A 13789-nucleotide genomic window follows, 5' to 3' on the forward strand; every position below is an offset into this window, starting at 1 on the left:
ATGCTATAATTAGAAGAATGTTTTTTGTTTCCAAAGTCATAATAAAAGCAAGCTACTTCATGCAAAGTTACTTGGCATAAACGCTGCAGCCACAAATGTGTCTGGCAAGTATTCTTGTGGCAAACGGGAATTAAACGTGATAGTATTGCAAGCAACACAATTCTATTGCTAATTAAAAGCATTCCACAGTTGTCTGTCATTCAATTAACATATTATTAAACATCATTACTTTTTCTTATATCATCCTCCACAAGGATAAAACTCTCAATCCAGCAACTCTATAATGCCTACTCAATGAAGGGGAATCCTAGGATTTCGTTTCCAGTGTTCTCTTCCAGAAAAGACATCTTGGATGGGGACAATGCTTGATGGTGCCTCCTGCAGCTTTAGATGAGAGATTTCCTACAGGGGAGACTGAGAATGGAAAGTTCCTACACTTCTAGGAAAACTCATTATTGTTTAGCCATATGGACAATAACAAACAGAATCGTCTCAATTAATCAACAATAGCTTCTGGCCAGTACACAGGTGGCCTCTGAAAGCCAGCAAACTATTCACTTCCCCATGCTTCTGAAACTCACCCAATCAGTGACAGCCACACTCCAGTAACCCTGCTTTCACTAAAGGTCAACTAACCACTAACAAATCTCACTTCTGAAGGCTGCCAATCACTGAGATCCACACTTCCACTAACATTCTCTGTTCAGAGAAACAGTGGCCCACAAGCACAACTGTCCCTTAATTGAACAATAAATTCAGTCTTTTGTTTGCTATTAAGTAGTAGCCTTTCTTCTTCTTTTTTTTTTTTTTTTCTTCTGAGATGGAGTCTTGCTCTGTCACCAGGCTGAAGTGCAGTGGTGTGATCTTGGCTGATTGCAACCTCCACATCCCAGGTTCAAGCAATTCTCTTGTTTCAGCCTCCTGAGTAGCTGGGACTACAGGTGTGCGCGACCACACCCAGCTAATTTCTGTATTGGTAATAGAGATGGGTTTTGCCATGTTGGCCAGGCTGGCCTCGAATCCTGACCTCAAGTGATCCACCTGCCTCAGTCTCCCAAAGTGCTGGGATTACCGGCATGAGCCACCGTGCCCAGCCTAAGTGGTAGCCCCTTCTACTAGTGACACTTTTTTACTGTTACCCTATGGAGGCATCTGTAGTTCTCTTCAGCTTTCTGGACTTTCTCTTCTTAACATCTCCCCTCCCTTCCTATCTGTCTCTTCCTCCTTCAGTGATGTGCTACATATGCTTTTCATATTGCCTCTCTGTTTCTCTTTTCTGGCTCTATTTTTTTTTTTTTTTTGATACCTCCTATCTCGTATTGTAGATTACATTCAAGTATTTTCCAACTCTTGATAATGTTTCCTCTCCCTAATCTTTCTTTATTTGTTAAATAAAAGTATCTTTCCATTGAACCTTGGTAGAGTCTATTGGATTCCTAAAATCCCTTTGGGTTTCCACACTGGACTCAGACTATGGGACCCCACCCCACCCCATGCCAGCCTCACAGAACTGGAAGCCTGTAAGGAGTCATCCAGAACACCGGTCTCTGCTCTTGCTTTTTTCTTGGGTCTTATCAAACACACATGTCACATGCATGTCTGTGTTTCTGCCTCCTCAAAACACAATAACAGCCCCTTCCCTATCTAAGTCTTGAGGTTTTTGTGAGTAAAAGTATAAAACTTATCAGAGTACTCTGAAAATACACTGCATGATCCAATGACATAATGGATAGTACTGGTCAAAAATAGCATTTAGTTCCATAAATAGCTGATCTGAACTCTGCCAATTAGATGGTAGAATACCATTTCTCTGAAGAGGTTTTGTCAAGTTTGTGAAAAAAAGATAAAAAGTATCTACCAGCAGAGGAAAGATATCCTTTTTTATTTCCATAGAGTAAGAATCGAAATTTTATATGAATTCAAATATTAGTATTGATAGCTATAAAAAATAAAGGCAAAAGAGCATTGCTTTCTCCTAGCATATTTCTGACCTTTACTTCCTCACCTATATAAAAGGATCACCCAGTTTGCCTGCCCCCATCTTAAGGTTTTGTGAGGGTATCAGATCTTATTTGGTAAAATATTTTAATAGTGTGGTATTAAAAGGCATGAGAATGTAAAGGAGAGAACACATTGCCTTGCCGTAGCATATTTCGACTACCACTTGAATGTCTGAACACATATGTTCAAACAATAAAACCCATTCTGCTAAACACAAACTTGTGTATAAAGATTCCTCCCTGCATTTCCCAAAAGATCTATGTACAAAAAATGTGAAAAATCTTAGGATTAATGGGATCCTTTCATCGTGAGGTATACGCAAAGGAAAATCAATCAGGAAACACAAGCTTCAAATCCAAACTCCTGACACTCTGCAGCCCAGGGCCAGAAATCTTCCCCTCCCTTACCTGACCCACATCTTGCTAGGGAGCTAGAGGCTTCCTGGGGCTCTTCTCCGTCACACATTTCCGAACAGTCATCATTGCCCTCTGCAGAAAGGAATAAAATCCCTCAGAGGTCTCAGTATAAAACCAACAAGAAACCATGAAGAGACAATTTGGTGAAGATGTGGGAAACTGAAGTATCTCCTAGGTGGGGCTATCACCAGCCCAGGCCCTCCTGGTCTGCCCTTTGGGTTCACCCAGCCTGTGGGCGGACACACTCCAGTGCTGTCTCTAAGGCTGAGAAGCATCTACCATCTCACTTCCTCCCTGGACTCCTCATTCTCTCTCCTTCTCCCCCTCCCCCTTTCCTCTGCACATTTCCTCTGTCTCTGCCCTGGTTTCCTGCGGCCAGTGGCTCCCGATGCTTCTCTTTGTGTCCATGTGTTTCTGTCCCCTTCTCTGCTCCTCTTTTTCTCTGGCATCCCTGACTCTGCTCTTTACTACTTTTCCTCATCTCGTTTATTTCCTTGTTTATCCCCTTTCTCATACTGGGCACCAGGAAAGGCATCCCTTGAATAAGGGAAATGAACCAGATAAGGAAGGGGATCAGGAGCAGAGAGGGCCAAGGCAACACCACATAGTATAGGGAAGCATGGCTCAAGAGCCCACATAAAATAGAAAGACCACATCATTGCAGCTCTTGAAACAATTGATGCCATTAGTAGAGAGATGAGACAGATGATATGGGCTGGGGTCCCATGATGGTAGAAGCCACAGAAAATCCACAGGAAGGATAACTCATCTAATCCTGTGCAACAAAAATCACCACGTCTAAGGGGATAAGAAAATGATCTGATTGATATCTTGCAAATAACAATTGTGCTAAAGCAGAAAAAAATGAGCCTGATTATTGCAAGAGCAAATAGGACACTCATCCCTTTACTGAGAGAACTAACCCTGGAGAAGGGGTAGTTTCCAGGTTCAGTGGAGGTATTGGTTTCCATTTAGGATGTGTTCCATTCCTGACAGACATTACAATGGACAGATTCCTGGGATAAATGTCTTCAGGCACATGAATGGAAGGGCTTGGAAGGTAGGTCTGCCTAGCAGACATGTATATGAGAATCATTCTACTACCTAAACAGATGAGACTGGGGAGAGAGTATTCTTACCCTATGTTTCCATCCCACTCTCTACCTAGGGGGACCTGGATCGGAGAACTCACTTTGACAGAGGTGCCCTTTGCTGGAAGCTGCTTCTATCTAGTGACTCTGACTTCTGCTCCGCAGGCCCTGGCCCTGCTCCTTTCCTTAGACAACTGTTTTCACTCTTCATGGGTTCTTTAATTATTTTAATCTGTCTCTTTCTCTGCGTAGTTTCCTGTGTGCTTCCTTCCCATGTTGCTGTTATTATTATGTTTGCTGCCATTTGTATAATTTTCTTTAATTTTTCTCCTTGAGGTTATCTCCTTTCTATGTGTCTTCTATTTTCTCCTTTTCTGTCCATTCCTCTGGGTTTTATCTTACGTTCCTGGATGCTGGTAAAATCTCCATTATGTTATATATTTTCCTCATTGTCGAAGTTCTCTTCTCCCAGGTTGGAAAAGTTTTTCTGTTTATGCAGGGGCGATGGCACCACAGATCCTTCCCTTGTCAGCTGCATCTTAAGGGTCTCCCACATGACTTTTCTCAGTTGCAAGACTTCAGTCATTCACAAAACATGTCCGTGTTCCAGATCCTTCTGGAAGTAGGCTGAAAAAATTCACCCCGCCTCGGTTGCCATAACCTGCTGATATTTAGGTTTAATGTGTAATAAAACCACTGAGGCACTTCTTATCTTGGGCCCCCAGCCTACTTCTGGCATATTCTGCCTCCCTACATTCCCCATGCAGGGATATGGTTCCTACTCAGGGGCTCAGCTCACCATGATCCTTTGTCTCTCTCACAGTTTTCAAAAAGGCTCAACAGAAAATTGACGTAATTCCATCCGTATGTATGCAAATGTGAAGAAGAGAATTTTATTCATACCAACTAGAAAACAAAGATGTTCTGAAATATCTAAACACTTAAATCAGAATTACCTTCTCCTTCACCTGGTAGTAGACTGAGCCCCTTCTCTGGTTCTCCTTCATTAGTGATTTGGGGAGTGTTTAGATCAAAGGTCTCTGCAGAGAAACAAGAAATTGACAGACAACAGAGGGTGACTTGGATACAGACCTCAGTATGTTCCTGCCGTCCAAGACGGGAAAACGCTGAGAGCCACCTCCATCTGTTTCTGCCAATTCTCCATCTTGTTGCATCCTCCTGTTTCTCCTCCTCTCTAATTCTCAGTGTCCTCCCCACAGTTCCCTGGCAGCTCTTGGATTGTCTGGTCTTCTCTCCAACTGACTCCTCCTGCCTCCTGTTTCTATGACTTTTTTCTTTTTCAGTGATATTATATTCCTTTTGTATTATTTCTTTAGCTCTTATTCTAGATCCCTTCTAATTCAAAATGCAGGCTCTATTTCTATGCTGTCTTTCCATGATTTCCCTTCCCTCCCAGTGGGAACTTTTTTTCCTTAAAGCCTTATATTGGTCCCTGGTTCTCTCCTCCAGGAACCTGCAGATCTCCTTGGGCTTCTTTCCGTTCTGACCCTGTGACCCTATTCTGACCCGGTGACCCTGCTCTGACCCCCAGCTGACCTTGCACAAGCATCACCTAGTGACCCACCCAGGACACCGATCCCACTCTTCCTTTTCTACTTTGCCTTTGCAAAAATATCCTGCTTGCATTTCTGTGCTTTATTTCCCAGTCTGTAAAATAGAGGTTCAGCTGTTTGCATACCAACGTTTAAGACCTTGTGCAGGGCCAGGCGCAGTGGCTCACACCTGTAATCCCAGCACTTTGGGAGGCCGAGGTGGGTGGATCATGAGGTCAAGAGATCGAGACCATCCTGGCCAAAATGGTGAAACCCCGTCTCTACTAAAAACACAAAAATTAGCTGGGCGTGCTAATACAAAAATTAGTGGCGCATGCCTGTAGTCCTAGCTACTTGGGAGGCTGAGGCAGAAGAATTGCTTGAACCCGGGAGGCGCAGTGAGCTGAGATCGCACCACTGCACTCCAGCCTGGCGCCTGGCAACAGAGTGAGACTCTCTCAAAAAAAAAGACCTTGTGAGGGTAAAAGGAGCTCCTGTACAATCCAGTAATGTGACAGAAACCTTGCCCACCTGGTCTCCCACCCCATGATGGCAACCTCATTTTCACCTTGACACATGTCTCTGCTTCTTCTGTTTCTACCTCTGTCTTTTGCTGTTGAACTCTCTTTCTTGGTGCTTCTCTTTGTCTTCGTTTCTTTTTCTGGGACTGTTCTTACCACCCTCTTTCTTCCCTGGTGCTCTGCTTTATGTCCTTGCCCCATCTATCAACTCTGAACTAGGGATCAGAAAAGGCATCTCTGAGAGTGTATGTAATTTCCACATGATTTCACTAGATTAGTGAGCATGATGGAGAGTGTAGTGGAACAAGATGACTTTTCACAGCACAGGGCTAAGCCTTTGCAAAGGCTCAGATGAGAAAGTCATCAGAAAATGAAAATGACTAGAAAATTTGTATGTAAACCTTGAGGCAGACATAAAGATGGAGCCCTGGGAAGAAAACTAGATTTAATCCTTATGACCCCAAGTAGTTATTGATTTAAAGTAGAAATGTAAGATAAGCCAACTTCCTTTTTTTTTTTTTTAATAAGATGGAGTCTCGCTCTGTGGCCAGGCTGGAGTACAGTGGTGCCATCTCGGCTCACTGCAATCTACACCTCCCAGATTAATGTAATTCTCCTGCCTCAGCCTACTGAGTAGCTGGGATTACAGGCACACACCACACCCAGCTAATTTTTGCATTTTTAGTAGAGACAGGGTTTTACCATGTTGGCCAGGATGGTCTTGATCTCCTGACCTGGTGATTCACCCGCCTTAGCCTCCCAAAGTGCTGGGATTACAGGCGTGAGCCCTGACACCTGACTCCAACTTCCATTTTTGAAAGAGTTGTTTGAGTTGGAATGAATGGATGTGAGAGGTACAAGATCAGAGGAAGGATGTGAGTCTGGAAGCTGCTGCTCCAGTCCAAAAGAGAAATCTGACCAGAGTTTTTGTGTTAGGATGGAAGGAAATGGACAGGTGAGATATCTGAACTCACTAAAAGTCAACTGGATGGTTAATGGGGTATTTAAGTTGAAGGAGGTGGGGAGAGTCATTAATGGCTCCTTGGTTTCTGCTTGAAAAATGGAGTAACAGTGTTTCATCCTGAGATAGGGAACAGCGAGAGAGTGGTCAGATCTGATGTCAGGAAAGATGGTATGTGCAATCTTGGAGTTGTCTTGTATTGAGGTTCCTGAAAAACATCCAAATGGAAAGGTCTTTCAAATATCTTCATGAACATGTTCAGGTACTCAGATGAATGAAATTAGAAGATAAATCTGGACATATGTGTTTTGAAATCATTAAGGTACGGATGGGAGAGACATGAAAGCCTGGAGGGAAGTCAACTGCCTCTGAGGACATTACAGGTGCCATTTTGATAGGTTGGGGACATCATAAGCTAAAACTCACTGCTAACATGTTCCATTCTTGGGCTAGAAGTTATTTCTGTCTAGTGAATCTTGCCTCAATCCCTATAATGTCCCATATTGTTCCCTATCCCTTTCAAGCAGTTTTTACTCTCTGCTAACTTTTCACTTACTCTCCTTTATCTTTTTCTCTGTGTATAACTTTTCTGTCTCTCCTCCACTGTCTCTGTTTTCTAGCATTTTTCTTCTCTCTGTTCCTCTCATAATATTTTCTTCACATTTTAAATCCTGTACCTTATTTAATAATCAAGCTTATCTCCTTTCCTCCATGGTGCTCGTTTCCATGCCTCTATCTGTTCTCTCTAGTTGGCTTTCTGTTCCTAATTTTTCAATTCAAAATTTAAATCTAAAAATTTAAATTTCAGTTTTTCTGTATATTCTGTCTTATATTTCTCCCACACCATCAAAGGTCTCATCTTTTGCCATTAACAAAGGGAAAGGGCATCAATGATAGACTGGACAAGGAAAATGTGGCACATATACACCATGGAATACTATGCAGCCATAAAAAACGATGAGTTCGTGCCCTTTGTAGGGACATGGATGAATCTGGAAACCATCATTCTCAGCAAACTGACACAAGAACAGAAAAACAAACACCACATGTTCTCACTCATAGGTGGGTGTTGAACAATGAGAACACAGGGATACAGGGATGGGAGCATCACACACTGGGGTTTGTTGGGTGGGACTAGGGGAGGGACAGCAGGGGATAGAGGTTGGGGAAGGATAATATGGGGAGAAATGCCAGATATAGGTGACAGGGGGATGGAGGCAGCAAACCACATTGCCACGTATGTACTTATGCAACAATCCTGCATGTTTTGCACATGTACCCCAGAACCTAAAGTGCAATATATTATATATTAAAAAAAAAAAAAAAACAAAGGGGCAGGGACCCTTCCTTTTGTGAAGTTCATTTCAACAGTCTTTCACTGAGTTTTCTATATTGCAGCATACTCATTATATCCATGCTTTTGGCATAACCTCAAGAAAATAAGTTTAAAATTATCTCTCCTTCCTTATAACTCAAAGTGGTATTATTACCCAAATATTACCCAACATGGTAATATTTGGATTCCACATCTATTTAGGTAAAACTGGCAATCACTCAGATCTTACTTCATTTAATGCTTCAATCTATACTTTCCTTTCTCCCCCTCTTTCCCTATGTCCTATGTCCAGGAAAACTCCAACCAGGCTGAGCTTATTCTTCTTTTGCTACTTGTGTCTCTCAAGAAAAGCAGGTAGAAGCTGGGCATAGTCAGTATGTGGGGAGGGATGCATGGATGGATGGATGGATCTATGGATGGATGGATATATGAATGGATGGATGGAAGGATGAATATATGAATAGATAGATGGATGGATGGATGAATATATGAATAGATGGATGGATATATGAATGGATGGATATATAGATGGATAGATGGATGGATGGATGAATGAATGGATGGATATATGGATGGATGAATGGATGGATGATATATGGATGGATGGATGAATATATGGATGGATGGATAGATGGATATATGGATGGATGGATATATATATGGATATATGGATGGATGGATATATGGATAGATGGATGGATGGATGGATGGATGAATGGATAGATGGATATATAGATGGATAGATAGATATATGGATGGATGGATAGATAGATGGATGGATAAATAGATGGATGGATATACGGATGAATACATGAATAGATGGGGGAATGGGAAGGGAAATGAAAGAGTAGGTGTTTTTGTATGTTGACAGAAAAATAAAGCTTTAATTTAAATCCTGATTACCTTCTGCATCATAAGGTAGTAACCGGGGCATTTCTTCTGATTCTCCTTCATCTACTCGTATAGCATGTTCACAGCACACTGCAGAGCGAAAGAAAAACATGACAGACAATTGACAGTGACCTGGACACCTACCTGGATGCGGTCATGCTGAGCTCTAATGTTCAGGTGTAGAACTGCTTCCTGGGAGTGAAGGTATCTTTGCACCAAACAAGAGTGGCTCCACTTCTTTTAGCGCCTTGTCAGGCCCCTTTCCCCTCTCTCCCTCTCTCTCCTCTTTTTTCTCCCTCTAACCCTGTCTTTACACATTACTACATCTGCACCATAAACCAGCCCCTGGATTTTTTTGACTTGACTTCTTCTCCATGACTTCTACCATTTCTTTGCATTTCTGTCTCTTTCTTCCTTCATGATGTTTGTTACCTCTTTGCCACATTATATCCCTATTTATACTTCTAACTTTGTCACTTCCACTTTGTCTCTTCTATACACAGTATTTCATTATTCCTAAACAATCCCTAGCAAGTAAGTTTAAAATTATCTCTCTTTTCTCAAACCCCATCCTGGTAGGATTTAGATTCCATATTCCTATAGATAAAATTGGGCCCACTTATGCAACACCATTTGGTGCCTCCAATCAAAGTAATTGTATTACTCTGTACCCTTAAGCTCTCTACCCAGGAGCCCCTCCACTAAAGAACTTAGCTTTTGTTTACTTCTTGCCTCCCACACATGTGGGGAAAACAACCACAGCCTCAACAAAAGTGTATTCGAGGGGTGGTAGTGGAGAGAGAAGGACGGAAAGTGTTGCTTGCATAGAGATAAGCCAACTAATTTAAAGAGGTAATTGGTCATTTAAATCATAATTACTTCCCCCACCTGGTAGCAGGCTGGGTGCATTTTCAGCATCTCCTCCATCAGCCCTTGGAAGAGCTAGTCGCTCATGAGACTCTGAAGAGAAACCTGAAAATAACGAATGCACAATGATGAGAGCACAGACCTGAAGATGTTCCTGCTGAATTCTGGTGTTCAGCACTCAGGTGAGCTTCTCCTTGGGAAAAAAAACACCGTTGCTCCAAAAACTTCTCCCGAGTCCCACTAGAGCCTTGCTCTGCCTGTTTTCCTTCTGTTCACCTCTCTGCTACCTCCTTTCTCCTTCTCATTTTTTGGTCACCACATGCTCTTGCTTCTACACCATGAAGCACTGTCCATCTCCTTGACTCCCGGGATTCCCTCTCTTTTTCTTTTCTGTTGCTCCCCTGGGAACCTGCAGGCCTCCTTGGGTCTCCTGTGTGACCCTCTGGCTACCCTGACCCTCTGCCAACCTCACACAACCATCACCGCAGTAAGTCAGCAGGAATGTGGGTCATGTTCTTGCTTGACTAATTTGAGCTGGGAAAAGATCTTACACATTTCTATGTTTCTACTTCTACTTTATTTAGCTTTAAAATAGAAATAAGCAAAGGTTTATCCATCTAAATTCATAAGCTGTGGAGATAAAATGGCATCTTGTTTACCAAAGTTCTTTGAACAATCACTATGTAAGTCAGTAACACAATGGAAAATAATTGGCAAAAAATATCATTTAGTTTTTCAAGCAGTTGGTCTAATGGAACATGTTTCTTTTGAAGGCTTTATATAATAAGGGACAAAATAATAATAGTAACAGTAATAGCTTTTATTCCCTAGAGAAAAGAAATGGTGGGTAGGTATGATCAAGTTTTCATTGAAAGACATCTTTCTCTGGCATATTTCTACTATAACATACACCTAGGAACATTTAGCAGAATTGTAGGATCCCAGGAAAAAATGGATCTTTTGACTGTGGAATGTGCTCAGAGTAAAATGCAGCAGGAAGCACCAGCTCTGAATTCCACCTCCTGACACCCAGCAGGTCAGGGAGAGCAAATCTTCCCTTCCTTACCTGGCCCACACCTTCGCGAGGAGCTCAAGGCTACCTGAGGCAGTGCTACATCACACATTTCATGACAGGCATTGCTGTTCTCTGCAGAAAGGAATAAGATCCCTCAGATATCTTGATTTATGGTCAAGAAGGCATCAAAACAAGAAAATAAATAATGAGAAAACTAAGAAAGCCTGATAAACTGGGAGGTCCCTACTCCCCAAACAACCTGACCTGAGGATAAAGTCCTTCAGTAACCTTCACCAGAGGCTCAAAATAATTCACCCATTGTGGGGAAATCTTCCTTTTCTTATACCTTGTTCTCTCACATTTTCTCACTCGTGTCTTTCCATTTGTTTCTGTACCTTTCCTCAATCTCTGCCTCTATTTTTTTCTACTGGTGTTTCTTGGTGCCTCTCTTTCCTAGATGCATTTCTCTCTTCTCTACTCCTGCAGATTTTTCTCTTGCTTTCTCTGATACCACTCTTTCTCATCCATCCCTGGTTTCTCAATTGTGCCTTTCTAGCTTTCTCTAAAGAAAGACCTCCCTTTGATCATATATTCTAAACAGGACTTAGCTGGATTAGAGAAGGGTAAATGGAAGATAGTGGGTCAGGAAAACAATTCTAAAGGCATTATAGAAAAAACATAGGGAAAGGCTCAGTTTGAAATAGAGACTTAACAATTGAAATTATTGGGGGAAATTTTCTTCTATCCTGAAGTAGTATTTCAGGCAGGCGGCTCATTGTGAATGCCCTTGGATGCTACTTAAAAACCCATTTATTTACTTCTTAGTGAATTAAGGAGGTAAGTAGGAAAATGATACAATCTAATGTGCATTTTTAAATATCCCATCTAGTTGAAGAAGTGCAAATAACACATTTGATAGAAGCAAGATTAGAGGGAGGCAATGAGCAAAGGATGTTGTCCTGAGAACCATGAGAGTGATGGAGATCTGGACCAGAGACCTGGTCTTGAAGATGCAAAGATGGACAGGCTGGAGGCAACCTGAGGGTGAAATGATTATGTTGGATGCATAACTGGCACGTATTTGAGGGCAAGAGAGGAGTCATCCATGATGACATGACTAGGTTTCCAACTTAAAAAACCATGGGACAGTAGTGATCCATCTCTGAGAGAAAGAGTGCTGCGGAGGAGTTAGCTCTAACTTGAGCAACGAAGATGTTGCTTTCAGTTCTCAAAGTACTAAGTTTAAGGTTCTTGAAAAAATTCAAGTGTGGATGTCTATTGGACCCATGAGTAAAGGTCCTTGGGTCCATGAATAAATGTACTCTAAAGATAATTTAGAGTGGAGATTTGTGCTTGGGAATCATTGGGCTACTCTGGGAGAGGCCTATTGCAATCTGATTATGTTGCAAGTGCCACTTTGATATGTAAACAGTTCAATCTGAAAACTCATGGTTAATGGAGCCAACCCTTGTGAAGTTGCTAATACCTAGTGCTCTTACCTCAAACCTGCACTGGCCCAGTCTGTTTCTCTCTCCCTTTTATCCACTTTTCACTCTCAAGTGATTTTACTTCCTATTTTTCTTAACTCTTCATCTACATAGTTGCCTCTGTACCTCTCCACTTCCCCAATTTCTTGGTATTTATCTTCCTCTCATCATTCTTTTTCCATATACTTCTCTCTCCATTTTCACCTTTGATCCTTGGCAGATTTTTCAGTTTACCTTTTCTCTACTGTGTCTTATACTTCCTCCCTTTCCGTTTCTGTTTCTCCCATTTCACCTTGGTCTTCTGTCTGCCAACACTATTTCAGTTTTGTCTCCCTGCGCAATTCTATCCTTCAGGCTCCCCTCTCTCTCCATATCCAAAACTCCCCTCTTGGACTGCAACCACAGTGCCAGGAACTCCCAACTGGCCAACTCTGTAAGGAACATCTCTCACCCGAATCTGATATGGCCTAGGTTATTTCTGAGTTTCTCTTAATACTTCTATGAAATTAATTTAAAATAATCCCCTTATCTCAACCTGGGAGGGTAGGATTTTTATGTTCCTTTAGAAGATGGAGTCAATCCAGGTAATTTGTCATGTATTCTCCTCCGTCTACCTTTCCCATTTTCTCTTTTTATATTTTCCATCAATGGAGACTCCATCTATTCAAGAGATCAGATCTCCTTTTTCATTGGTTCTCACATCTGTTGGCAGGTAAGGGCAGGTACGTGGCTGTGTGAGGGGAGGAGGACTGGGAGGTAGCAGAGGGCTGAGACAGGAGACAAAATACAAGCTTTGCCTCCATGAAGACAAGGAAGCAAATCTTTAATAAGGGCACTGATCAGTTAAATGATAGTCACCTTGTTTACCACACAGTAGTAATCTGGGTCTATCTTGTAACCCGCTTACATTGTTCATTTGGCGAGGTGGGTATTCACAGCATGCTGAAGAAAACAATGTAAAAATTACCAAACTCAGACAGTGGAGAGACCTCAGAGGAGGTCTGACCAGAGGAGAGACCTCAGAGTGCTCAGGCTGAACTTGATGTTCAAGCCCCAGGATCTCCCGCCCCTGAGGTCCAACAGAGCCCTGTTCCCCTGTTTTTCATTGAGATGCACATACCTTAAGTGTACATCATTGTGAAACCAACATCCCAGTCAAGATTCAGAACATTTCCACCATCCCAGAAAATTGCCATGTGCTTAAGACACGACTGCTCTGGTTTCTATCACCAGCAATAGCTCCTTCCTTTCTGGCACTGTACTTGTCTGTATTGTCTGTACTGGCACAAATAGGTTCGCGTAGTATTACTCTTACAACTTGCTTCTTTTCCCCAACATAATGTTTTTGAGATTTATTCATGTTGCTCCATAATGATAACAGTTCACTCCTTTTTATTGCTGAACAGTATTATACTCTATAAATTAGTCATAGTTTATTACTCTCCTGTTGAGCATTTGGGTTCGTTCCAGATTTTAGTTATTATGAGTAAGGCTGCCATAAACAGTCTTATACAAATCTTTGGCTGAACATATTTTCAGTTCTCTCATGTAAATACTTAGGAGTAAAACTGCCAAGATCATAGGTTAGGTTCAACTTTATAGGAAATTGCCAGGCACTTTCCCGAAGTGTTCTTTATCATTTTACATTCT

The 13789-nt window shown here is 41.9% G+C and overlaps 1 protein-coding gene across 3 annotated transcripts in view; it reads right to left on the reverse strand.

Annotated features, from left to right (window-relative positions):
* The window catches only part of LOC105704694 (nuclear body protein SP140-like), an 84100-nt gene that overhangs the window by 52013 nt on the left and 18298 nt on the right, over positions 1-13789 (reverse strand). For all 3 annotated transcript variants that reach the window (XM_064372912.1, XM_064372913.1, XM_064372911.1), the window contains exons 6-12: positions 12998-13081; positions 10704-10784; positions 9659-9742; positions 8783-8860; positions 6557-6751; positions 4465-4548; positions 2409-2489 (exon numbers count right to left, since the gene is read on the reverse strand). In XM_064372912.1, coding sequence (XP_064228982.1) covers positions 2409-2489; positions 4465-4548; positions 6557-6751; positions 8783-8860; positions 9659-9742; positions 10704-10784; positions 12998-13081 — 687 coding nt within the window. The remainder of the gene's footprint in view (positions 1-2408; positions 2490-4464; positions 4549-6556; positions 6752-8782; positions 8861-9658; positions 9743-10703; positions 10785-12997; positions 13082-13789) is intronic.

Source organism: Aotus nancymaae, unplaced genomic scaffold (assembly GCF_030222135.1).
Source record: "Aotus nancymaae isolate 86718 unplaced genomic scaffold, 86718_ANA_hifiasm-v0.15.2.pri h1tg000008l, whole genome shotgun sequence".
In the NCBI taxonomy this organism is placed as follows: domain Eukaryota; kingdom Metazoa; phylum Chordata; class Mammalia; order Primates; family Aotidae; genus Aotus; species Aotus nancymaae.